The sequence below is a fragment of the Myotis daubentonii genome, chromosome 14 (assembly GCF_963259705.1).
Source record: "Myotis daubentonii chromosome 14, mMyoDau2.1, whole genome shotgun sequence".
Classification (NCBI taxonomy): domain Eukaryota; kingdom Metazoa; phylum Chordata; class Mammalia; order Chiroptera; family Vespertilionidae; genus Myotis; species Myotis daubentonii.
Genome location: NC_081853.1, coordinates 57,899,951 through 57,923,263, shown reverse-complemented (window position 1 = coordinate 57,923,263; position 23,313 = coordinate 57,899,951). Strand labels below are relative to the sequence as shown.

The following is a 23,313-nucleotide window of genomic DNA, read 5'->3' as shown; positions in this document are numbered from 1 at the left end:
ACAGCAAGTGCCCGGCCCAGCCAGCACCATCTGCGGCCCAGGATGCCCGTCTGGCTCTAGAGATGAAGATTTAATGAGCCCTCGGGGAAGGCCGCCTGCCACCACTGCCCACAGCAGCCTGGCTCGCGTGTCTGCCCCCGGGCGCTCAAGCTCCAACTCCCTCGCTTTAACGGGAGCTCCTCGAACACAGCACGGGGGGCACCGGGCTGGCTCAGGAAGGGAGGCCTTCCAGCCCCGGAGCGGACGCCATCCACAGACTCGGCAGAGGGGAGGCTGAGAGCGTGGAGATACCCAGCCCGGAGCCTCCCGGGGCAGCAGCGCCTGCGGAGAGCTGGCAGTGTCCTGGGACCTAGGCCCGGCTGGGCGTGCAGTGGGCTACCCTGCCCGGGGGCCTGCCGCCTGCAGGGAGCGAGGCCGCCTGGCCATGTGCAGCAGCTCAGCTCAGCTCAGCACAGGGAGGGCTGAGGGCCAAGGAACCAGGCGAAACATCAGGAAGAAATGGGAACCACCGCTCAGAAGAGGGACCCTGCACGGCCATCCATGGCACCGGCTCTAGTCCGCACCAACCCACCTCAGTGCGGAAGCTGCGCCCCCTCCCGGGAAAGCCTCCCCCACAGCAGGCGAGCTGCCAGCCAAGCGGGTCCTCCTCTCCTGGAGGGAACAGCCCCACCGACAGGACCGGACTCTGGGTCGGCAGAGCCTTAATCGAGGCCATGAGCGCACTGGACATCGCCTTCCCCAAACGCACCTTCCTACGCCCTGTGTTCCCACGAGGCGGGGCGGTCTCCAGGGCAGAACAAGGAAGCACAGATCCCAGAGCTCCTCCCACGGGTGGGTGACAAGGCTGGGCCTTCGCTGTTTGTAACTTTGTTTATTATTGAATCAACTTGAAAACACAGCCCAGGGTCAGTGAAGAAATTCCCACGCAGTGAGGCAGGTTCGTGGCCTCAGAGCCAGCGCCAGGCTCCCGAGCGCGAGTTGAACAGGAACTCTCCGCCTGTCCCTGGGGGGGGGGGGGGGGGTCAGAGAGGAGACACTGCTGGCCCAGCAGCACTGTCCCTCCCCCAGGTCCCTGGGCGGGAAGCCCCCTTCTGCTGGATCCAACCTGGCCCCCCACCCCCACCCCCTTTCTCAGAAAATTCTTTGAGGTCGAGCCCAAATGCGCAGGAAGCACCCTTGAGTCCCCAAAACTGGACCCTAGGTCCCCTGAGCCAGGGCCGGATCACTCCGCCACAATTCAGGGGCGACCGTGGAGCCTCCCCACCTCCCCGCCCCGCCCCCACGGGCAGGAACCAGAGCAGCTCTGAGTCCACTATTTCCCGGGCCCACAGGTGTTTGACAAACGTTGGCTGAAAGGTGAGTGGGGATGAGAACAGACCCCACTCAGGGAAAGAGTAGATGGTGGGTGCCTGGCTGTAGGAAGAGATGCTGAGATGGGGAAAGGAGAGGAAGTGGGTCCGGGTGGGGAATGGGTTGGGAAGAGGGGGGCTCACGGGAGTCCTGGGCTCTGCCATCAAAATGTTGCTGTGGGAAAAACGAGGGCGCATGAGTGGGACCTGAGCCCGCCTGCATCCTGCCTCAGGGTGGCCCTCCATCGGGAGGGGCAGGGTTGGCAGGAGGAGCTCCCAGCAGCCTCGTGCCCCCCTGCACAGGATGGGGGGCGACATACCAGGCTCATGATGCTGCCGGGTGCCTCGGGTGTCTCCATCCTTGGCGCCTCGATGAACCCCTCAGAGGACCCCACAGTTCCCTGGATCCTGGAGCAGAGTTAGAGCAGGGCCACAGGGTGAGGCTCTGGGCCTCAGCCCGAGGTCAGGTGACGGACTGGCAGGTGACCGACTGGCAGGTGACCGACTGGCAGGCACCGCGGTGTGCGGAGCAGGCTGGCCCGTTTAGCAGCAGAGCCTGGGCTGGTTTGCTCGGTGCCCGCAGCCCCTGGGCCCATCGAAAAGGCCAGGAGGAAGGGCCGAGCGTGCGGGCGGCAGACCTGCTGGCTCCAGGCGCCAGCGCCATTCATGTGCCCTTCGTGCTGGGGAGAGCCTGTGCCTGTGTGCAGTGCCCACACTGCTGCCCCGCCACCTCCTGGGTTCAGCTCTGTGCCCACAAGAAACTCCGAGGTTTCCGGTGGAGGCCGGGTAAGGAATAGGGCCAGGGCCCCAGGCACACACACCGGGAGGCCAGGCCTGGGCCGCCACGCCCATCCCGTGCCAAGCCTGGGCTCCGCCAGCGATGGCGACAGCTTCCTTCCCTGGCCTCTAACTGCCACCTCTGGAGGGAGGGCAGCTCCCTGACTAGCAGTCTGTCTGCTCATCCCCGTGGGCTTTCTTATCACATCTCAGCTGCAGCCGCCTCCCGCAGGTGGGGTCCATTCACGGGCGGGGGGCAGGGAGCACCTACCCCCAGAGATGCCTGCTGAGGAGCCAGCCCAGGGCCAGGAGCAGGGCGCCGGTCACCGTCAGCAACACCACAAACCAGGGCTCCGGCTGCCAGAAAGGCTCCGTGTGAGTCACAAGCAGGGGCGTCATCGCCGAAGGCACCTGAAATGGGGGCACAGCCGCACCCTGTCCTGCCCGATCCCCTGGTCGCCTGCCTTTGAGCCCCTCAAGGCTTGGCCCCCCCCCCACCCCAGGTTTGCTCTCTGGTCCTGCTCTGTGCACCAGCGGTTCCCTCTGGAATGCCTTCCCCCAGGCTCCGCCCGGAAGACTGGGTCTCCTCACCCACCTAGAGCCTCTCCCACCCGCACGGGCCCGGGGCCCCCTCACTGTGGCTCTGCTGGTGCTGGTGGCCACGGTGCTGGCCCTCCAGGGGACCAGATGCACAATGACCGTCGCTGTGGTGCTGAGGTGGGGGGTGGAGGGACCTGCATCGGCCACGCGGATCAAGAGCTCATAGGTCTGGGGCTGCTCTGGCAGGGAGGCCCCCAGCAGGAGGTCGTCATGAAGCAGGGCGGCTCCTCGCAGGCGGAATCGGCCCTGACTATTCCCTGAAAGCAGTGGCAGGAGGAGGGGACCAGTGCTGGCCTGGCCTGCTCCTCCCCCACATCCTGGCGCCCCCAGGCCTCACCTCCCACGAGGCTGTAGGAGAAGGCCTGGCGCTGTGGCTCCTGTGGGACCCGACACGACAGCTTGGTCACCTCCGTGCCGCTGCCCGGGGAAGTGTGGATGGTGAGTTCCTGGAACGGGGGCTCGCACTCGGGGGCGTGGTCATTCACGTCCTGCAGGCAGGTAGCCAGGTCACCACTCCCCAGAGCCCCCGGCCCGCCCTCAGCCTCCTCCCGCCACAGCTAGAGCCTGGGTATCAGGCAACAGGCTACAATGCTTTCCCCACGAGCCCCCCTTCCCCAGCCAACCAGTGGAAGAAACTGAGGCACAGAGTGAGAATTCAGGGTGCCAGAGGGAGACCCGAACCCTCTCGTTCCCCCCAAGGCCTCGGGGCTCGCTCACCTCCACCTCAATGGCCATGGTGCAGGAGCTGGAGCGGGGCTGAGCCGGGCCCAGGCCTTGGCTGTGGTCGGTCACCAGGACGGTGAGCCTGTGCAGCCTCTGCTGCTCATAGTCCAGCGGCCCCAGGAGGCGAACCTCGCCTGGAAGGAGTGGGTGCTCAGCCTGCAGCCCACTCTGCCTCCGCCCTGCACCCCAGCCCGCGAGGAGGTACCGCTGAGCCGGTCCACAGCAAAGGTGGCAGGCCCTCCAGGGGCGTGGTACTCAATGCCGCCGTGTGGGTAGTCCGCGTCCGTGCCCACCACGGAGCCCAGCAGCGTGCGGGGCTCTGCATCCTCGCGGACCCGGAATGTTCGGGGGACACAGGTCGGGGAGAACTCGTTGACGGGGGTCACCATCACCAGTACTGGCACCTCAGCTGGAGGCCATTAAGCAGTTAGGGCGCTGGCCTGGGAAGGGCTGGGGGAGACCCCGGGGGTGGGGGGGGTGGGGGGGGCCTCTAAGGAGAGAGAGGCGTCTGGTGGGAGGGAGCGTCTAAGAGAGGAGAGATATCCCCCCCCCCCCTACAAAATGGAGACAAACAGCCCTACAATTTTGAGGGAGGAGAGATGACCCATCCTGAGAACAGGACCAGGGAGCAGAACACGCCTGTCCCGACCGCCCGGCCTAGTGGCCACTCACTACTCATGGGGGGCTGACCACCATCCAGCACCAGGAGGGAGGCCGTGAGCTGAGGGCAGGCCCCAGGCGAGTCGCAGTCGAGGGAGGCATTCACCTGCCCGGAGGGGCGGAGAGGCCACCGGCTGTGAGAGCTGGCGCCACGCTGGGCTGCCTCGCCAGGCACCCACACGCCCTGCCGACCCCGGGCAGGTAGGCTCCCCCCCCCCCCCGTGTCCTTCACCTCCGGGGCCTGGCTCTCCCAGACGCTCCCCCCGCCGCCCCCCACCCGCCCCCGCCCCCCCCCCACCCCCGCCCTTCCCAAGCGCGTGGGCCTGGGAGCTGGGCAGACACCTCCAGGACCAGGCCGCTAAGGCGGAGGCTGGCCGGGCCGTGGGCGCTGTGGGCCCGCAGCTGGTAGGTGAGCGGGGAGCCAGGAGAGTCCGGGTCCTCGCAGGTGAAGGTGCTCAGCACGGTGCCCACAGGCCTGGTCTCGGGGATCTGAGTCCTGGGAGCAGAGGGCTCGGTCCGGCCGGGCGTGGGCTGTGGCCGGCGTCCCAAAGGCCGAGGCCAGGCTGGGCGAACTCACAGCAGCAGCGCCGGGAGGCAGCGCGGGGGCCAGCGGTTGACCGGGGTCACGTTCACGGTGAGATCGAGCTGGACGCTGGCCCCCGGCCGCAGCCGCTCGAAGGCCCGCACCTGCAGCGTGGTGAGCTCCGCGCCGGCCCGCGCCAGGTCCAGGGGCCCGGAGGTCCGGACCACGCCGTCCGCTGGGCCGGGGGGGAGGTGGGGACGCAGTGCTGGGCGCCGCCCCAACTCGGGGGTCCCCCGCCCGTCCCCGAGGGCGCCGAGCCTGGGCCCCGGGTCGCCCGCTCCAAGGCTCGCCTCTAAGCGGCCCGGGCCCGGTTCCCGCCGCGGCTCCAGCCTCTTCCTCGGGAAGGCGGAGGCCGTGCGGACACCCCTGAACCCCCCGCGGAGGCCACCCGTCCCCCCCCCCCCCCCCCCCCCGCCCCTCCGCGCGCCTCACCGCGTCCGATGGAGAAGAGCGGGCCGCGCGCCGGCGAGAGGAGCTCGTAGCGCACGTCCGAGCCCCGGGCCTGCGCCCGCGCCACCGAGCTCCCAGGGGCCAGGTCCTCGGGCACCGTGACGCTCAGGCTCCGCTCCCTAAACCACAGGGCGCGGCTCCTGCCGACCCTGCCCGCCCCACCCCCACCCCCACCCCCAGCGCAGTCCCCCGCCCTCCTCCCGGCCTCCCTCACCAGCCACCGAACCCCTTTCCGGGCGGGCCCGCCTCCCCGCTGCGCCCCCGGTGGGGAGCCTTACGGGAAGGAGACCTGGGGTGAGGGGGCCGGCAGGACGCGCACGGTCAGCAGCCCCCGGCAGCTGCGGCCTCGCCCGAAGGTCACCAGCACCTGGAGCTGGAAGAGCTGCAGGACACGGCACAGGACGGGGACCATGGTGCCTCTCCCCGAGCGACCTCCACAAGGAGCCCCAACATCCTCTCCTCCCAGCACGCGCCACTGCTAACATTTCCCTTTGGCCCCATCTTGGGCCATGAGCCCTTCCATTAGGGTACAGCAGCCCCCAAAAGCGTCCTGTTTGAGTCCTTCACGATGTGACGTGCCATCTGGGAGCTGCTAAGAGCCCGTCACTACGGCTCGGAAGTTTTAAAGAAGGAACGTCCCCGACCTCCAGGGCACAGGCCACTGTACCCGGACTCGCCCTCCCTGTGGGACGGCTCTGAACACTCCTTTCTCCCCGAGACGCCATGGCTCCCAGAGCCAGGGACCCTCTTCCTTCTGGAAGCAGAGCTCAGCGCCGACCCAGGCCAGGCCGTGGTGGGAGGACGGCCCGCCTGGGACTGCGGGTGCGGGTGCGGGTGCGGGTGCGGGTGCGGGTGCGGGTGCAGGTGCGGGCACGGGCCGGGCTGTGCCTGGGAGAAGCCGAATTACTTAGGAGGCCCAGGAGGCCAAGAGCAAGCAAGCCTCCAGGAGGGGGTAGCTCTGCCCATTGTATGCCCAGGCCATGGGCACCCCCAGGTCCCGGTCATGCTCACCTTTGGAGCCTGGCCTCTGAGGCCCTGGGGGGGTGCCTGCAGCCAGCCCTGCCCATTGATGGAGAAGGGTCCAGGGAAGTGTGGAGGGTCCTGGGCACTGGTGATGCTCACCTAACAGGGCAGAGATGTTGGGGTCCCCAGCCCAGTGCCCCAGGCATCCCCGTCAAATCCCAACAGCCCAGCAGGTACCTGCCTGCACACCACCCTCCCAGACCCCTGACACCGACGCTTACCCTAGCCTGGCCCCCTTGGCCCTGACCCTTAATCCTTTCTGTTTTTAAGCCATTTACTCTGTATGTGTGTTTGTATGTGTTAACTACATTTTTTTTTTTTCATTACGAAAGTGGTACAGAATTTTCATGGAGAATTCAGAACACAGAGAGCTTGAAGGAACTCGGCCCTGAGAGGTTCCTGTGGGAACAGCCATGGTCACCAAGGGGCACCCTGAGCGGCCCTCTCCCTGAGCGTGTACCCTGCAGACTCAGCTGCGCGCAAAAGGCTCCCTCTGCAGGCCATGCCTGGCCAGGCAGGGGCTGAGCCTGCGCTGCCTCCATTCTGTCCCCCCCATACACACACACACACACACACACACACACACTGCCCACCTGCGGGGCTCACCTGGGCTCCCTGGAGTTCCAGGCCTGGGAGCAAAGTGTAGAGCCGAGCCCCAGGTGTGACTGTCTCCGGCACCTGGATGACCTCCCCAGCTGCCAAGGGGAGATCAGGGAGGCTGTGCTGAGGCCGTGCCTGCCCCCTCCGCCCCCCAGCCCACCCCCCCGCCTGCCGCCCTGGCCTCACCGGGGCTGACAAACCGGCCAGTACACTGGGCATGGCCAGGGTCCCGCCGCACATCCACGGAGAGCGGTCCCCGGGTCACGTCGCTGCCGCATGTCACCTGCAGCTGCAGCTCATAGTGGTTGACGGCCAGGGCGTCCAGCTGGGCCGAGCTGCTCAAGGTCAGCTGCGGCAGGTGAGCGGGGCCGGTGGGGGCTGGGCTTCCTCCCCCTGCCCCACCTCTGGCTCTGTGGGTGTAGGTCTGCCCCGCCTTCCCCCTGGTTCCAGCTGGTCCCAGGACCCTACCTGTCCCACATAGAGCCCCTGCCACCTGGCCAGGCTGGGGGGGTTGAAGAAGGTGCTGGGCGGCTGCACCTGGAGCAGCTTCAGGGTGGGTGTGTGAGAAGAGCAGTTGAAGGAGAAGGACCAAAGGACGGTGCCGGGCCCCTGGCTCTCGGAGACATTGACGAACGAGGGCAGGCAGTGGAGGTCTGGGAGGGAGAGGCCGTCAGGCCGAGGGCCCCTTGCACACGGAACCCCGCCAGGAGCACAGCTCTGCCTCCTGCCACGGGGCCTGGCCCGTCCCCCCACACCCAGCTCTAGGTCAGCTCATGTCACAGGTTGGGAGTGAGGACTTGGTTGAGGAAGAAGCCAAGATAGGAGAGAGGGTCGGGGTTCAGACCTTTGCCCTCTCCTGGCTTCCCCCAGCCCCCCCTCCACGGCAGCTTGTCCGTGAAGGCTCAGGCCTCCCCTTGGAGTGTGTGGAAAGGGGAGAATGGGGTTCCCCACCCACCAGCTCCTCACCAGAGGCAACCAGAACAAGAAGAACTGCCAGGGGCCTGAGCAGCACCATCCCGCCCACAGACACCGGCAGGACAGCGGAGGAGACTCGGAAAGCAGCCGCCTCTGCCAGGCCCACCTGTTGCCAGGTGACGCTCAAACACACTGGGTAGGCGGGACTCCTGGGCCTCCCAGGCTGTAGCCCCACCCATCACCCACTCCCCCACCGCCCCACCCCACCCCTCACTCCCCGGGACTGAGTTCTAGACTCCAGACAGGCATCCAGAGGCCTGTGAAACCCCGTTTGTTCATTGCTACCAAGGATTTCCTCTGTTCATTACTACCCGAAGGAGGTGTGAGGGGGAGAAGCTTCAGATGCGGAAACAGCTCAGGAAAGTCTTGGTCATACAATCCTTGGGACGGAACAAGACGGTACCCAGGAGCACTGGGCCCACGGCGGGCTACCCACTGCGTCTGAACTCCAGCTGCCACCCCCGCCAGAACGTTATCTGCCTACAAAGCCTGAGCCCAGCCACCAACAAAATGTCTCAGAAGTTGTTTACCTCTGTCAGGCAAAAGGAATCCCTGGTGACAGAAATCCAGTCGCAGTTATCTTGGGGATATCCGGGAGGTGTCCGACACATCTTGATCTGGGTGACAGATGCACAAGTGTCTACAGGTTCTAATATTTATTGAGCTGTACCTTTAAGAATTGTCCATTTGGTCCGGCCCGTGTCGCTCAATGGTTGAGCATCGACCTATGAACCAGGAGGTCACGGTTCGATTCCCGGTCAGGGCACAGGCCCGGGTTGCGGGCTCCATCCCCAGTGTGGGGTGTGCAGGAGGCAGCCGATCCATGATTCTCTCTCATCATTGATGTTTTTCTCTCTCTCTTCCTCTCTGAAATCAATAAATTAAAAAAAAAAAAAAAGAATTTTCCGCCCTGACCGGTTTGGCTCAGTGGATAGAGCGTCAGCCTGCGGACTGAAGGGTCCCAGGTTTGATTCCGGTCAAGAGTATGTACCTTGGTTGCAGGCACATCCCCAGTAGGAGGTGTGCAAGAGGCAACTGATTGATGTTTCTCTCTCATCGATGTTTCTAACTATCCCTCTCCTTCTCCCTTCCTCTCTGTAAAAAATCAATAAAATATATTTTAAAAAAAGAATTGTCCATTTGTTGTTACAGGTTCCGTTTCATCTTCCTACCTCCACGCAGGGGGGGGGGGGGGGTGTGTGCTCCAGGGCGCAGTCCTGACGTCCGAGCTCCCCTTTGCTAACACATCCGGGCACGTGGCCTTAAGTACCATCCTCTCGCTTCTGCCTCCATCCAAGGCTTCAGGGCTGCTCTCTCTCCCAGACTCCGAGTCACACCCCACCGCCCCTTCGATGGATGGAGGTCTAACAGGCATCTCCAGAGTGACGTGCCCACCAACCATCCTGTGATTTTCCTCGCAAACCCACTCTTCTCCAGTCTTTCCTGGACCAATTCACGACCATCCCATCCAACCAGATGTTCAGGCCAGAAGCCCAGGAGTCACGCTTGATGCTCCCTCTCCCTGCCCATATTCACGCATCACCAAGATCTTAGCTTCAAAACATACCCCAAAGTGACCCCCCTTTTTCATCAGCCCCCCTGAGGCCCTCATGCTGGATGAGGGCAGGAGCCTCCACTCTGATTACAGAGTGGTTCTCCCCAAACAGCGGGGACCCCCTAAACAGGACCCAGCCCAGGGCATCCCCTGCTCAAACGCCCTCAGTGCCCCCGTCACACCAAGAGCGAAGCCTCCGATTCCCAAGGCTGCTGGGGGCTGGTGTGGCCGGCCTCTGCGCCCTCCCAGCCACGGCCATCACAGACGTCGTGGGCCTCCTTTGTGTGAAGGCCTGTCCATCCTGTCCTCCGGGGCCTTTGCCTGGCTGGCCCCTCTGCCTGGAAGGCCCCTCTTCTTAACCTCCCAGCACGGCTCAGGCTCACGCAGACCCGGGCAGGGTACCGCTTCCTCTGCGGCCCCTCTCCCGTCAGCCCGTTGCCCTCAGGCCGGCATTTTTCTGGCTGCTGACTGGCGGTCTGTCTCCAGTTGGACAGTATCCTTGACCCCAGCCTGCAATCCTGGCGCAACCGGGAGCAGGCTCTGCCGTTCCCACCGGAGGGCGCCGCCCTAAGCCCCTGCGCCCCTCGGTCTGCCGGGGATGCAGACGTCGCCGCAGGAATCGCCGTTCACCGCGCGCTCCCCACTAGAGGGCGGCCCGGCCCAGCTTGGCCCGGACCCGGCAGGAGAGGGCGGGGCGGCCCTGGGTGAGTGAGGCTCCTCCCGGTGCTGCCGCCACGGCCCTCGCTGGCCACTGAGCCCTCCGAGGGACCGGGCCCAACCATCACTTCCAGGGATTGTCCAGGCGCCCCGGGAGCGGGTTCAGGGGTCGGGCTCACTCTGCCCGCACGAGGGCGCAGCCGGGGCACCGTCCGGTACAAATGGGGAAACTGAGGCTACGTGGGGGAGCCACTCGTTCTGGGTCACGCAGCGAGTCAGAGTGAGCTCAACCGCCCGGGGCGTCGGGGAGTCCCGGCCCGACCCCGCCCGGCTGCTAGCGGGCCCGCCCTTCACGGAGCTCCGGCCGAGCGGGCAGGGGGCGTGGCGCTCACCCGCCCGGCCGGCCCTGGGGGCGGGGCCACTCCAGCCCCGCCCGGCCCATTGGCTGCGGCGCCAGGGGTGGGGCGAGGCCGCCAGATGTTGGGGCAGCGCCGGCGGCGGCGGCGGGAGCGAGGAGCGGCGGCGCTGGGCAGAGGCGAGGGCGCCGCTGGCCCGCGCCCCCCACGGCCGCTCCCGCTGGAGTTCGCAGGGGACCCGGCGCGCCTGGCGGAGGCTCCGGCGCGGGATGCACAGCGCTCGGCTTGACAGCTTCCTGGGCCAGCTCCGCGGGGAACTGGTGAGGCTCGGATGCGGTGTGACTCTTGGGGACGCGTGCGGGGTGCGCGGCTCCTCGGCCCGAACGACAGTCGGGTGGGGGGCCGCTCCGAGTGCCGGTCCCAAGCGGGATGGGGGCGGAGCGGCCCGGGGGGCCCAGATGGCCCGCGTCGGGTTTCGGACGGTTGGGAGCTGCGCTGGGCATCAAGTAACAGCCGCCCAGCTGGCCGTGCTGCGGGCCGCGGAGGGGGCTGGGGAGGTGGGGACAGACGCTTCCTTTGGGATGGAACTGGGGCTTGAGGGACCAAGAGGCGCTGCGGGTGCTGTGGACGCCCCTTCCCAGGTTTGCCTGCACCTCCTCCCTCTACCCGGACCTGGGAGTGCTCTGTGGGCTTTGGGGGGCTGACCCCTCAAATGCCCGGGATGCTCCACCCCAACCCCCAGCCCTGAGCAGGACCTACTTCCCGCTTCCTGCCCCGCAACCCTGCCTCCCGCCCGGTGGGTGGCGGGTGCTGACTTGCCCAGCTCTGCGTGCCGCAGCCTGCAGACTGCCACCAGGCCGCTCCTGGGAGCCGGGAGCTTCGTGTGCCAGCGCCCGGTGCCCTGTGCTCCCCGGAGGCCTTGCTGCCCGCCCCGGGCCTGTCCAGCCCTCCCGGGCCCTCCTTCCTGGGATTGGCCTGGCCAGACGGGGAGGGGTGGCAAGCACTGCCCCTCCGACTTCTGCCCTCTCTTCCTCCTCAGCCGTGTGGCCGGGACACGGGCTCACCCCCAATGCCTGGCCCCCTCCCTACGCCCCCCAAACCCGGCCCCGGGGCCCACCACCGGCTCAGGGCCTCCGACGCTGTGGAAGAGGACTCGGTCTGCTGTGTGGAGGAGGAAGAGGAGGAAGGTGTGGTGGCAGGGGACAGCCGTGTGGCCTGGGAGGGCCCTCGGGAGCCCACCTTGGACTGGGACTCGGGCTTCTCCGAGGTGTCAGGCAGCACCTGGCGAGAGGAAGAGCCGCCTGCCCTCCGGCACCCTGCACCCCCAGCGTGGCGCCCCCACAGGCAGCGCCTCTCCGCCAGCGGCCTCCCCCTGCCCAGCGGGGCCCCCGTGGCCAGGGCGCCACCTGCCCACCGGCCACGGCCCAAGTCCACCCCGGACGCCTGCCTGGAGCACTGGCGGGGCCTGGAGGCTGAAGACTGGACAGCGGCCCTGCTGAGCAGAGGCCGGAGCCGCCAGCCCCTGGTGCTGGGGGACAACTGCTTCGCTGACCTCGTGCACAACTGGATGGAGCTGCCCGAGGCGGCAGGCGAGGGGGACTGTGCGGGGGCACCCCGTGCCCGCGCTCGGCCCCCCCAGTTCTTGCTGGGCCTCTCAGAGCAGCTGCGGCGCCAGCTGGCCAGGGCCCGCCGGGCAGCCGTGGCGGGAAAGCGCCTGTCGTGCCCCCCTCGAGCGGAGCCCGAGCTGCCCACGGACACCTCCCGCTTCGCCGCCCTCATGAGCTGCCGCAGCCGCCAGCCCATCATCTGTACCGAGGTCATCAGCTACCTCTGACCCCGCCCCCAGCCCCGGACAATAAAGACCTTGCTCTGGACCAGGGGTGGGCAAACTTTTTGACTCGAGGGCCACAATGGGTTCTTAAACTGGACCGGAGGCCGGAACACAAGCATGGATGGAGTGTTTGTGTGAACGAATATAAATTCAAAGTAAACATCATTACATAAACGGGTACGGCCTTTTTTTTTTTTTAGTTTTATTCATTTCAAACGGGCCAGATCCGGCCCGCGGGCCGTAGTTTGCCCACGGCTGCTCTGGACTGTTCTTGATTCCACAGCGAGTCTCTGGGAGGCGGCCCCAGCCCTCCAGGCACAGCTGGGGCAGGCGAGTCTAAAGAGCCTCCCCCTCCAGGGGTCCCTGTGCGCCCTCATCACACCCATGCCCAGGCTCCGTCACCCAGCCTCTGCGTTTGCGACTTCCTTCAGCAGCGTTTATTTTATTTTATTTTTTTAAAATATATATTTTATTGATTTTTATAGAGAGGAAGGGAGAGGGATAGAGAGTTAGAAACATTGATGAAAGAGAAACATCCATCAGCTGCCTCCTGCACACCCCCAACTGGGGATGTGCCCGCAACCAAGGTACATGCCCTTGACTGGAATCAAACCTGGGACCCTTCAGTCCGCAGGCCGACGCTCTATCCACTGAGCCAAACCAGCTAGGGCAGCAGCGTTTATTGAGCACCTACTGTGGGCCCCGCACAGGGCCCGATGGGGTAGAGCAGCCGCTGCCAGGTCCCAGCTCGTAGTGTAGGGGCGGGAAAGCGGTGCCGTCCTCCTCGCCCTCACAGCCGAGCTCCAGGGCCAGCACCCACTGCCCAGGCTCGGGCACCCGCCGGCCTGTCACCTGCTGTGCCAGCTCTGTCACCCTGGGGTGGGGGGGGGGATTGGGTCGTTGAGCAGTGGCTGCAGAGAGTGACCGTGGACTAGGGCCAGAAGGAGCCCAGCCAGGAGCAGCAGCAACTCAAGACAGGAAACATCTGCAACTATTTTCGGAGCGGCTGGCGGGACAGCGGGAGGCAGGAAACGCCTGTCCCTGGGGAGTGGGCTCTGAAGGGGGCGCTGAGCAGGGCGAGGAGCCGGTATGGCCACCAAGCAGGCAGCTCCTGGAGGCCCCAATGTGGGCTCTGCCCCCACCCCTCCCCCAGCCCGTTTGCTGACTCCATTTGGCAAAAGAAAGCGTCATGTAGGTGTGAGGGGCCCAGATGGGGCCGGGAGGAGAGGCCGCCAGCCCCCACCTCCAACCTCCAGGGACAGAGCGGAGCCAGGCGTGGGCTCACCTGAGGCCCAGGCGCTGGGCCTGCTTTTCAGGCGACCATCCCGCCGAGTAGAGCAGGGCCTTGCCCAGCAGCAGCATGTTCACCCGCAGCCCATGTTGCTCCTAGAGAGAGGCGGGTCAGGTGCCGCTGGGCCGGGCGGGCCGGGCGGGCCGGGCGGGGGCAGGGAAGGGAAGGCACACCTGGAGATGGGCCAGGAGTGACTGGAGGGTCCTCTCGGGCTGCCCAGCGGGCACCTTCAGGCGGTCCCAGCAGGTCCAGGTCAGGTGGTGGAACTGCGGGGGGGGGGGGGTGGACAGGGGGGAGTGAGGAGCTTCCCACAAACACCCTCTCCCGCCCCAGCTCCCGCAGCCCATGCCTTCCCTAGAGGAGTGCTGGCGGGAGCAGGAAGCAAGGAAGCAGCAGCCAGGGGTGGGGGTGGGCGGTGGGCTCTGGGCCCGGAGGCTCAGCGCCACCCCAGCCCATGCGGCCGCACAGGAAAGGCCATGGGGCCCCCACACAGGGAAACGGCCTCCCTCACAGGCTGGCTGTGTGGGAGGGGGAGGGCGGTGCTTCCTGAGGAAGTGCGAGCCGGGCCTGGGCTGGAGTCTCCAGCGAAGCCGCTTATTCCTCAAATGCAAGCCTGGGAGCTGGGAAAGGGGGTGTATAGCCTGTCCCCCCTCATCCTGCACTGCCAGGGCCTTGGGCTGCTCATGGGCACAAAGGGACAAGGGGCATAGTGTCTCCTGGGACCCCACTGGCCTGGAGACCCTGCAGGGACAGTCCACAGAGGCCTCCTCTTCCTGCCCCTGCTTCCCTGTTTCAAGAGTCTCGGGGGTCTAGTGCCCAGAGCTGAGGGCAGAGGGTGGCAGGCAGCCAGGGACCCGGGCGTGAGATCCTGCCAACCCCCCCAGGAAATATAGTGGGGTCAAGCAGAGACAAGACCAGAGGTGAGATGGGGGGATCCTACCCCCTCCCCCTCCACCATGGACAAAGGCAGCCTGTGTGCTAACGGAGGCAGGGCCCCTCACAAAGCCGCTCTGTATGCTGTGCCCTGAGGGACCCCGGGGACACTTAGCCAAAGCCCAGTGCTGGCCCATGACCTCTGCCTTCTCCCCTGGTGAGGACATTCTCTCCACCCCCTCTTCTGTGCCCCAAGGAACAGCTAACTGCAGAGCTGGGCACACAGCCAGGGCCCCTCGCAGCCCTGCTCTCGAAGGAACATATGCACAGCAGCCAGGGACACCCACACGTGTGCTCACACGCACCCCGTGAGAGCCCACATCGAAGAAGAGCCTGCCCTCCCATCTGGCACACAGATGTGCGAGCACGCTCCCTCCATGCCCACACAACCCCGGGCACAGCCTATGCCACGGACACACACATCCCAGGGCTGCGGACCCCACCCCTGTGACGCCAGGCGCTCAGTGCCCTTTAACTCGGTGTGGACGGGGCAGGGCAGGGTCCCCACGCCATGCAGGCGGAGGCCGTGCAGTGAAGGCTGACATTGGCTCTGCTTGGGGCTAGGGCCCTGGTCCCCCTCCCCACTCCTCCCCCTCAGGGGCACTCCTGGGAAGGAGGGAGCTGGGGCCTGTCTGGCTCACTAATGAGTTAAAGCTGCAGCTCCCCCAGACCCAGGGCAGCGGAGTGCTGGGCGGTGGGGGTGGCTGATGGCTACTTCCTGTGTCTGACAGGTCCCAGTCTGGCTTCCCAGCAGCAGGAAGGGGGCTGAGGGCGTCTTAAGAACCCGGGTCTTGGTGCAGGCCAGAAGCCAGAGGGGGCCTTTGGGTAGGCGCAGGGGAAGCCCAGGCTTGGAGTGGGCGGGTGTCAGGGCTCACCCTCTGGAGGGCGGGGGCGCAGGGCACATAGCGGCTGTAGTAGTTCTCGGCCAGGCGCAGGTAGCTGTGGCGGAAGGCACTGCGGGGCCGGGGGCCGCCCACCACCTTAAAGAGCTCCAGGCCCAGCAGGCCCGCCACAGCCGCTGTGGTGGTGGCGATGGCTGGGATGATCTGGCCCACGATCCGCTTGCTCTGCCAACAACAGGAGACTGGGTTTGGGACGGGTGCGGGCCGGGGTTGGGCCTCTGCCTCCATGCTGGGGCCGGCAGGCAGGGTTACCTGGGCTCGGGTGGCCGCCGGGATCCCATAGTTCTGAGCCCGCAGGCTTGCTGCCGCCGTCACAAAGTCCATGTGGAAGTTGCTGTCATCGTCCTGTGAGGTTCAGGTCACAGAAGCATGAACACTGCCATGCCCCTCACCTTGGCGACTGTGTGTGCGGCTGTGCCCATCCCCCCACGGTTCTGTCCATGATGCTCACCCCTCCCCTCAGCAGGGAAGGGAAGGGGAGCTGTCCCTGGTCCCACTGAGAGGACTCGGGCCAAGGGGCCCCAGCCCTGCCTTCTCAGCCCCTGACCTTCCCCAGCCGCCTCCCAGCCTCACCGGCTCCTGCCTCGGGCTCCCACCTTCTCAAACCTCAGCGGCTCCAGGGGGGAGCCCTCGCTCCAGTCTGGCAGGGCTTCGTGCAGCTGCGCCTCCTGCTGGGGGTCTGTAGGGAGGAGGGACAGTCCTTGGCCTGTCTCCTGCCTCCTGGACTCTGCCCGGGTCCGGGCCCCTTCTTGGTCCCTTTCGGGAAGACCTCTGACTGACGCTGCCGTCTCCTCTCCACCCCGTGTGTCCGTGTGTGTGTGTATGCATGTGTGTGTATGCATGTGTGTGTGCGTGCATGCATGTGTGTGCATGCATGTGTGTGCTGTATGACCCTGTCCTAACCTAGGTCCATAGATAAGTGCTCCTCAGAGCCCAATGGTTTGTGTTTTTTTTTGCTTAAAAACCTGCCAAGTGGCCTGGTTGACGTGGCTCAGTGGTTGAGGGTCGACCTGTGAACTAGGAAGTCACGGTTCGATTCCCTATCAGGGCACGTGCAGGGGGCATGCAGGAGGCAGCCGATCAGCGCTTCCTCATCAGTGAGGTTTCTGTCTCTCTCTCCCTCTCCCTTCCTAAACAAAGCAAAACCTGCCAAGGGAATGGGGTCAGGGTGGGGGTGGGGAAGGCGGCAGGGAGGGGTCTGGGGCCCTGTGAGGTGGTGGGTTGGCTGCAGGGCCCCAGACCTGTCTTTCCCTACACTGAGGGCAGCACCAAGCCTTTGGGCGGCAGCTTGGGGGTGGGCAGGGCCGGGACCTCACCCAGCTCAGGGGAAGCCAGGTCACCGGAAAGGATGGGGTCCAGGTGCTGGGGGTCAGGCCGCGGCAGCAGCTCCAGCATTTCCCTGAGCGCAGACGGGTCCCGTGAGCCCGGCAGCCCGTGCATCTGAGCGTACAGATTGGCCGCCGCCAGCACGTAGAGGAGGTGCGTGTCCTGCAGTCAGAGCAAGAGCGAGCACGCATGGGTGTGCGTGTGCGGTCCCGCCCACTGGTGGGTGTGTTTGAGTGCCTGCCTCTGCCTGCCACGTGGGCACCCACGGGTGCCCAACACGCCCTGCCAGCATCTGTCCAGGAGGCAGAGGGGCCACTTTGCCCTCAGGGGCCCACTCACTTGACTGGCATCAAACTCCAAGGGCTGAGGACACTGCCTGGGACCCGACCAGAAACGCGTTCCATCCTTAAGCACCTGAGGAAAGGGAGGCTGCTGGGCTCAGGCGGTCCCTCTGCGCCCGCAGCCTCCAGGCCCCCGGTACCCACTTTGTCAGGGGGGTGGCGCCTGAGCAGCTGCGCGATGCCGTAGCCGAAGCACAGCTGCCAGTGGCCGAGGGCCCACACCACGCAGTCCTGCCAGCTCCGTGGACGGTGTCTCAGGACACCCACCGTCTGCAGCGGGGCCCTGCGGAGAGGAGGGCGTCTGAGGCGAAGCCTGAAGCCCTGGAGCTGGGGCCCCTGGACTCCCCGCTCCCCTGGCGGAGGCCTTACCGCTGGTGGCAGTTGATGGTCTCGGCAGACAAGCAGAAGAGCCACTCGAACTCCTCCCGGGCCCACTGCGGGGGGGTGGGGGGGGACGGAAGCAGGAGGGTCAGGCGGGGAGCAGCCTGCAGGACTGAGCACGGGACAGGGTCTAGGGGTTGCTCCCCACCTGCAAGGTGTGCTCCGCAGTGCTGGGGAAGTGCCTCACGGTGCAGACAGGGTAGGGGGCGTCCCCGGGGGCAGCAGCGGAGGCCGGAGCCCTGTAGCCCTCAGTCACGTGGGGCACAAACACGGAGGCGCTGCCCCAGGTGCCCTGCGTGCCCGCCTCCAGCAGCGGCTTCAGGTAGTGGGCGCAGCGAGCAGCCACATAGCGCCCTGGGGGAGCAGAGGGTCAGGGGCGGGGCTGGCACGGCCTTGCCGGGGGCGGGGGGCAGGGGGGGGGGCGCGGCGGGTGCTGAGCTCCCAGGTCAAGCACTCACGGGCCTGGAAACTGTCCAGGGCGGCCGCCACACCGTCCACGCGGGAGAAGAAGCTGTCCCCGTAGCAGTGCTCTGTCATGGGATCCAGAGCGTGGGTGAGCGGGGTCACCTGCAGGTCTGGGTTCAGGTGGCGAGCGGCCTCCGCAGCCGCCTCTGCCTTGGGCCTCTGAGAAGAAAGCAGAGGACGCTGGGGGAAGGGGGGACACCGTGGAGGACAGTTGGAGACAAGGGGTGCTGGGAGGGGCAGGCACTCACCCCAACGTCCTGGGCCCTGAAGAGGAATTGCCGGCTGAGGTTGGAGCGCTCCACGTGGTCCATGTCGGCCACGGTCACGCCCCCGCCGGCCCCAGCCCCCAGGCCCACGAGGGCGAAGCCTTTGAGCAGCTCACAGCCAATAGCACCAGCACCCACCTGCCGGCAGGAAGGGCCTTAGCCAGAGGGCGGGCCCCGCCACCCCCCACGCCCCCCTCACCCAGCTCACCAGGAGGTAGTGCTGGTGGCTCAGCTGCTCCTGAAAACCAGCCCCAAACACCGCGATCTGCCCGTCGTAGCGGCAGCCTCTCTAGGGGACATAGCCCAGGTCAGTGCTGGCCGCTGGCGCTGTGCATGGCCCTTTCCCACGGGGCTGCCCAGGTCAGAACCTCAGGGCCCGAGTTTGATAGGGTGTGGACCCCACGGGGCTCTCACCGGTGCGCAGGCCTCAGGGCTGGGAAGGAGCTCCCCATTTTCCGGGAGGCAGTCAAGGGCATCAAAATACAGCCACTGGTCCAGGGGCAGGAACTTCCTGGAGAGAGCCTGGAGGCCGCACGTCAGGATGCTTGCCACCATCGAAGCCCTCGAATCCGGGCAGGGGCTACACCAGGCTGTGAACCTCCAGGGCCACTGTCTGGCGTGGGGCACCCGCTGGCACTCACAGCGACCTCTGTGTCCCTCCCAGCTCCCTCTGCCTGGGCCCGCACCCACCTTCAGCACCTCCTGGGCGGCCACTGCGCCCAGCATGGCTGCCATGGGGCTCAAGACACCGGCACTGCTCAGGGCGACGGTCCGCACCAGCGCTTCATCCAGCGGCTCCTCCCACGGCTCTCCCTCTCGCTCTCCCTCTGCCCCCCTCAGGGGTTCCAGGGCCTGGGCCAGGCGTACCACCTCCTCTGCATCGGCCTGAGGGGAGCGCTCAGTGGGCACAGCAGCCGTGGCCTGAGCCCCACTCCCCACTCAGACCCTCAGGCAGCCACCACCCTGTTCCCCAGAAAAGGAAGCCGGAGCTGGACTGGGAGGGCAGACAGGGTGCGGTGCCAGGCTGTGCAGCCTCAAGAGAGGATGCCCGGCGCCAACCCACGGCCCTGGGGCACCCAGCCCGATCGGAGGGAGCGGGACCCAGGCTCGCCTTTATTTATTTATGTATTTTTCTATATTTTGCCCCGGCTGGTTTTGCTCGGTGGTTAGAATGTCGGCCTGTGGACTGAAGGGTCCTGGGTTCAATTCCGGTCAAGGGCACATGCCCAGGTTTCAGGCTCGATCCTTGGTAGGGGGCGTGCAGGAGGCAGCCAATCAATGATTCTCTAGCATCACTGATGTTTCTCTTTCTTTCCCCCTCTCCCTTCTCCTCTGAAATCAATAAAAATATATTTAGAAATATACATATACATATATATATATATATATATATATATTTTTTTTTTTTTTTTAATTGATTTCAGAGAGGAAGAGAGAGATAGAAACATCAATGATGAAAATCATTGATCGGCTGTCTCCTATGCCCCACACTGGGAATCAAGCCCACAATTTGGGCATGTGACCTGATGGGGAATCGAACTGTGACCTCTTGGTTCATGGGTCGATGCCCAACCACTGAGCCACGCTCTCCTTTCTCTGAGTGGGAAACTGCCTCTGGGATTCCAGCTTGGATCTGGAGACCAGATTCCAATGAGACGGAGGCTGGGGGAGGCGCACCGGGGCCACTGACCAGATCCCAGGGCCGGGGCGGGTGGGCTCTGAGCTGCCGGAACCTGTGCAGCGCACGGAAGGCCTGGTGCAGGCAGCGGGCGCGGCGAGCTTCCTGGGGACTCTGGGCCACCACGCGGGGCTGCAGCAGGGCTGCGTCCAGGGGCGCCTGCAGGGGCACGAGGCTCGGGGTCAGGCCCAGAACCCTGGGGGCCTGGAGCCTCCCAAGCTCCCCCACTTCAGATGTCCGCACTCACGTGGCTCACAGCCGTGGGTCTCTTGACCTCAGTGACAGCTCCGCCACGGACATAACAGGAGAAAGTCGCTGTGTCCCCAATCTCCAAGGTCCCGTCCTCTGGGGATGGATATCCAGCCTGGTGAGTGTGACCCCTGAACCTGAGTCCCTCCCCACACCCCCATCCTATCTTGCATCCGTGCCCTTGACGTCGCCCCAGCCTGAGGAAGGCAGAGGGAGGACCAGGCTGTGTCCATCCCCAAGGGGCGCGTGGGTGCTCAGCCTGGACCTGGAGGGGGTCGGCTTACCCTGCACGCGGATGGGCCGGGGCGCACAGCCGTTGAGCTCGCTCATGCCCTCAATCCCCGAGAAAGTCACCGAGCCCACCTGGCGGAAGTAGTGGGCCTGGGCCGCGTTTCTCAGAGTGAGAACGCCCGGGGAGCCCTGGGGAGAGGGCACAGTTCAGAGGTGCCTGGACCTGCGTTCCGCGGGCCTGGCACCCCTCCGCCCACCCAGCACCCACTACCCAGCGCCCACCTGGGAGATGTGCTGGATGGCAGCTGTCAGGGGCTCCTCCTCTGTTTGGTCCTGAACCGTGAAGTCCTCCCCAAAGTCACAGAACAACTGCCTGGGGTGGGGGGTGGCAGAGGTCACGGGGTCACTGGGGTGGCTCAATGGTTAGCCACCACGATGGTGGCGAAGGCCGGGGATACTAGGGGCCAGAATCAGGAAAGAATGCTGGGAGCGGCTTGGGCGGGACTTTGAGGGCGTCCCTGGAGCAGGTCTGGAGGCTGGGGTGGAGGACACAGAGGGCAGCCTCACTCACCCCACCAGGCCCCGGGTGTCGGCCACCAGAAAGCAGACTCCGTGCTTGCGGCACCAGCGGCCCACCGCCAGCTGCTCCTCTAGGTCAGAGGCCGTCAGCACCACCACCTGGCGGACCTTGGGGTCAGTGGGGGCTGAGGGCTGGGGCTCGGCCTGGCCGTCCGGGGGCGGGTGGGACGCACCTGGAAGTCCCGCAGCAGGTCCTCGGTGATGTCGCCTGTGTGGACGCAGACCTGCACGGCTCCGTTGAGCTTGGCCACTCGCTCTTGAGATGCCTCAGCCCTGCCCCTTGCCAAGTCCCGCTCCGAGAGGAAGAACTAGAGAGAAACCCAGTTCATCCTGAGCCAGGAGACCCACTCCGGCCCGACCCTGCACCGGCCCGACCCGACCCCCGCCCAACCCCCGCCCGGTCTGGGAGGCTTCCCGGGACCTCACCTGGGCAGCCAGGTCCGCCCAGCAGGTGGGCTGCGGGTCGTGCAGAGTGAGGCTGCCCACGCCCATCAGGACCAGGTTCTTGGCCACCTCGGCGCCCAGGCCCTGCAGGCCGGACAGCAGGACCTTACCCTCCTGCAGCCTCCGCATGGCCGGCAGGCCCAGCACATACCTGCGGGCGGGAAGGAAGGGGCAGTGAATTGGAGCTCAGAGGTCAGAGGCCACCCTCCCTCCCCACCTTGGGCCTCACAGCTGCCGGGAGTACAGCTCCTCATCCAGCAGCTTGGAGGCGTCGGGGACATCCATCCCGATGGCAGCTGCCCTGCCCACAGGTGCCAGGAGAGGCCGGTGCCCGGCTGGGGCCTGTGCAGCAGGTGCTGAGGCTCAGGCAGTGCCAGAACCTGCTGGGCACAGCTTTCCTCGCTCCTCTGTCATTACAGGGAAAGCGAAAATGAAAGTGAAACTGGAGGCTGGTCTGGTTCCTGGTCCTGCCCCCGGTGGTGCTGGGCAGCCTAGCCAGACAGAGATAAGCCTAGGGCCCGGGCACAGCCCTGGGCAACAGGCAAGGTGGGCGGAGCACCTGGTCTCAGAGCAGGAAGTGCAGCCATGGGGAGGCCCATCGGGACTGGATGCAGTGCACTCTTAGGGTCCCAAGACGACCCACACCTCCCAAACCTCTGGGAGCTCAGGGGCCTGCCTGAATGGGCTCCCGCCCACAGAATGCTGATGGGAATTCCTTGTCCTGGGGACTGGCCGGCCTGCTGGCTGTCCACCATCCAGGGATTTAGAGGCCCAGAGGTCCGAGCCAGTCCCGGCCCAGAGGCCGTGGGCACTTAGGAGGTTATGTGATCTCAGCCGAGGGCCCAATCCCAGCCCTGGGTGGAGCCTGGCATCTCTGGGGTGTCTGCGAGGCCCCGAGCCATCCCCTCTGAGAGGAAGGGTCCCTCCCGGGCCACGGCTGCCAGCCCAGAGCGGATGCAGGTGGCAGCCCGAGGCGGCCAGTGGGGTGAGTCCCAGGACTCAGCGAGGGAGGCCAGTCTGTGAGTGCGAGGCATGGGGCAGGCATGATCACGTGTCCTTGTTTCTCCTTTAAACTTTTATTTTGAAATAATTATACACTCAAAGCAAGTTGCAAAAATAGCAGAGAAAGGCCCTGTGTAACCTTCGCCCACGGATGTGTCGTTAGGAGCTCGGAACCGGCACTCTGGGGCAGCGGGCGCCAAGCGGTGGTCCGTGAGGTCCGAAAGGCTGGCGACCGCTGCTCGGAGGGCAGGCCACAGCTCCCCACGAACCCCCACAATAGCTAAGCCTTTGCTGTCATACATTCTTCTTTTAAATTGAGGTAAAATTCACATAACATGAAAATAACCATCCAAAGTGGTCAGGTGAGTAAGATTTAGTGTATTCACAGTGCTGTGCAAGCACCACCCCTCAAAGCTTTCCGAGAACCCCCTGCAGAACACCCCCACCACCACTACCCACCCCAAGCCCCTGACAAACACATAGTCTTTCTGTCTCTAGAGATTTGCCTATTCTGGATATTTCACATAAAAGCAGTCATACAACCCTGGCCGGTTTAGCTCAGTGGATAGAGCGTCGGTCCACAGACCGGAGGGTCCCAGGTTTGATTTTGGACAAGAGCATATGCCTCGGTTGCAGGCTCCATCCCTCTCCCATCGGTGTTTTTTTCACTGCGTCACTCCCTTCCACTCTCCCTAAAAGTCACTGGGAAAATACCCTTGGGTGAGGATTACAACAACAAGGAATCATACAGCCCGTCAGGGGGCTCCGTTGGTTGAAACGTCGCCCTGTACACCAAAACGTACGGGTTCGATTCCCAGTCAGGGCACGTACCTAAGATGCAAGTTCGGTTCTGGGTCAAGGCGTTTACAAGAGGCAATGGATGGATGCTTCTCTCCCTCCCCTCCTCTTTCTCTAAAACCAATAAAAAACAAATCCTCAGGTAATGATTAAAAAAGGAATCATACAAAATGTGAACTTTTCTTCACTTAGCATGTTTTTGAGGTTCATTCACATTGTAGCAGGAATCAGTGCTTCCTTCCTTTTTATGGCTGAGTAATACTCCATTGTGTGCATATATTATGATTT

General features: G+C 65.1%; 3 protein-coding genes across 4 annotated transcripts; 1 reads left to right on the top strand and 2 right to left on the bottom strand.

The window, feature by feature from the left end:
• Positions 1–652: 652 nt before the first annotated feature.
• CDHR4 (cadherin related family member 4) lies at positions 653–8,351 on the bottom strand. Its single transcript, XM_059663780.1, has 19 exons — positions 8,271–8,351; positions 7,732–7,846; positions 7,234–7,526; positions 6,952–7,114; positions 6,772–6,860; positions 6,154–6,264; positions 5,421–5,524; positions 5,125–5,261; positions 4,687–4,867; positions 4,452–4,605; positions 4,122–4,215; positions 3,655–3,858; positions 3,444–3,583; positions 3,064–3,214; positions 2,763–2,983; positions 2,398–2,537; positions 1,670–1,757; positions 1,494–1,524; positions 653–1,003 (listed from the first exon to the last, which is right to left on the bottom strand). Exons 1-19 carry the CDS (start codon positions 8,349–8,351, stop codon positions 948–950), a joined length of 2,553 nt encoding a protein of 850 aa, XP_059519763.1. The 3' UTR covers positions 653–947.
• A 2,057-nt stretch (positions 8,352–10,408) lies between these two features.
• INKA1 (inka box actin regulator 1) lies at positions 10,409–12,312 on the top strand. Its single transcript, XM_059664725.1, has 2 exons — positions 10,409–10,628; positions 11,348–12,312. Exons 1-2 carry the CDS (start codon positions 10,578–10,580, stop codon positions 12,140–12,142), a joined length of 846 nt encoding a protein of 281 aa, XP_059520708.1. The 5' UTR covers positions 10,409–10,577; the 3' UTR covers positions 12,143–12,312.
• Positions 12,313–12,621: 309 nt separating this feature from the next.
• On the bottom strand, positions 12,622–21,695 carry UBA7 (ubiquitin like modifier activating enzyme 7). Of its 2 annotated transcripts, none has more exons than XM_059664713.1 (24): positions 21,455–21,695; positions 21,208–21,376; positions 20,955–21,089; positions 20,774–20,880; positions 20,485–20,575; positions 20,256–20,391; positions 19,970–20,067; positions 19,735–19,881; positions 18,735–18,929; positions 18,459–18,566; positions 18,253–18,333; positions 18,027–18,182; positions 17,772–17,958; positions 17,462–17,667; positions 17,302–17,366; positions 17,077–17,215; positions 16,931–17,005; positions 16,582–16,753; positions 15,862–15,944; positions 15,518–15,610; positions 15,239–15,430; positions 13,604–13,696; positions 13,425–13,525; positions 12,622–13,013 (listed from the first exon to the last, which is right to left on the bottom strand). In XM_059664713.1, exons 1-24 carry the CDS (start codon positions 21,508–21,510, stop codon positions 12,830–12,832), a joined length of 3,069 nt encoding a protein of 1,022 aa, XP_059520696.1. In that variant the 5' UTR covers positions 21,511–21,695; the 3' UTR covers positions 12,622–12,829. The 2 variants fall into 2 exon arrangements, with proteins under 2 accessions (XP_059520696.1, XP_059520697.1); XM_059664714.1 differs by having other exon boundaries at positions 17,772–17,937; positions 21,455–21,693.
• Between the last annotated feature and the right edge of the window lie 1,618 nt (positions 21,696–23,313).

What these genes read in the sequence shown, in the direction of transcription:
- CDHR4 (XM_059663780.1), bottom strand. Translation starts at nt 8,351, where the DNA reads ATGTGTCGGACACCTCCCGGATATCCCCAAGATAACTGCGACTGGATT. An exon ending in TCTTGTTCTGGTTGCCTCTG is followed by an intron (nt 7,527 to 7,731) that starts GTGAGGAGCTGG and finishes GAGCTGACCTAG; the next exon opens with AGCTGGGTGTGGGGGGACGG. An exon ending in TGCTGTGGACCGGCTCAGCG is followed by an intron (nt 3,584 to 3,654) that starts GTACCTCCTCGC and finishes CACTCCTTCCAG; the next exon opens with GCGAGGTTCGCCTCCTGGGG.
- INKA1 (XM_059664725.1), top strand. Translation starts at nt 10,578, where the DNA reads ATGCACAGCGCTCGGCTTGACAGCTTCCTGGGCCAGCTCCGCGGGGAA. An exon ending in GCCAGCTCCGCGGGGAACTG is followed by an intron (nt 10,629 to 11,347) that starts GTGAGGCTCGGA and finishes CTTCCTCCTCAG; the next exon opens with CCGTGTGGCCGGGACACGGG.
- UBA7 (XM_059664713.1), bottom strand. Translation starts at nt 21,510, where the DNA reads ATGGATGTCCCCGACGCCTCCAAGCTGCTGGATGAGGAGCTGTACTCC. An exon ending in CCATCCAGCACATCTCCCAG is followed by an intron (nt 20,392 to 20,484) that starts GTGGGCGCTGGG and finishes CCCTCTCCCCAG; the next exon opens with GGCTCCCCGGGCGTTCTCAC. An exon ending in CACTCCTGGCCCATCTCCAG is followed by an intron (nt 13,526 to 13,603) that starts GTGTGCCTTCCC and finishes GCCTCTCTCTAG; the next exon opens with GAGCAACATGGGCTGCGGGT.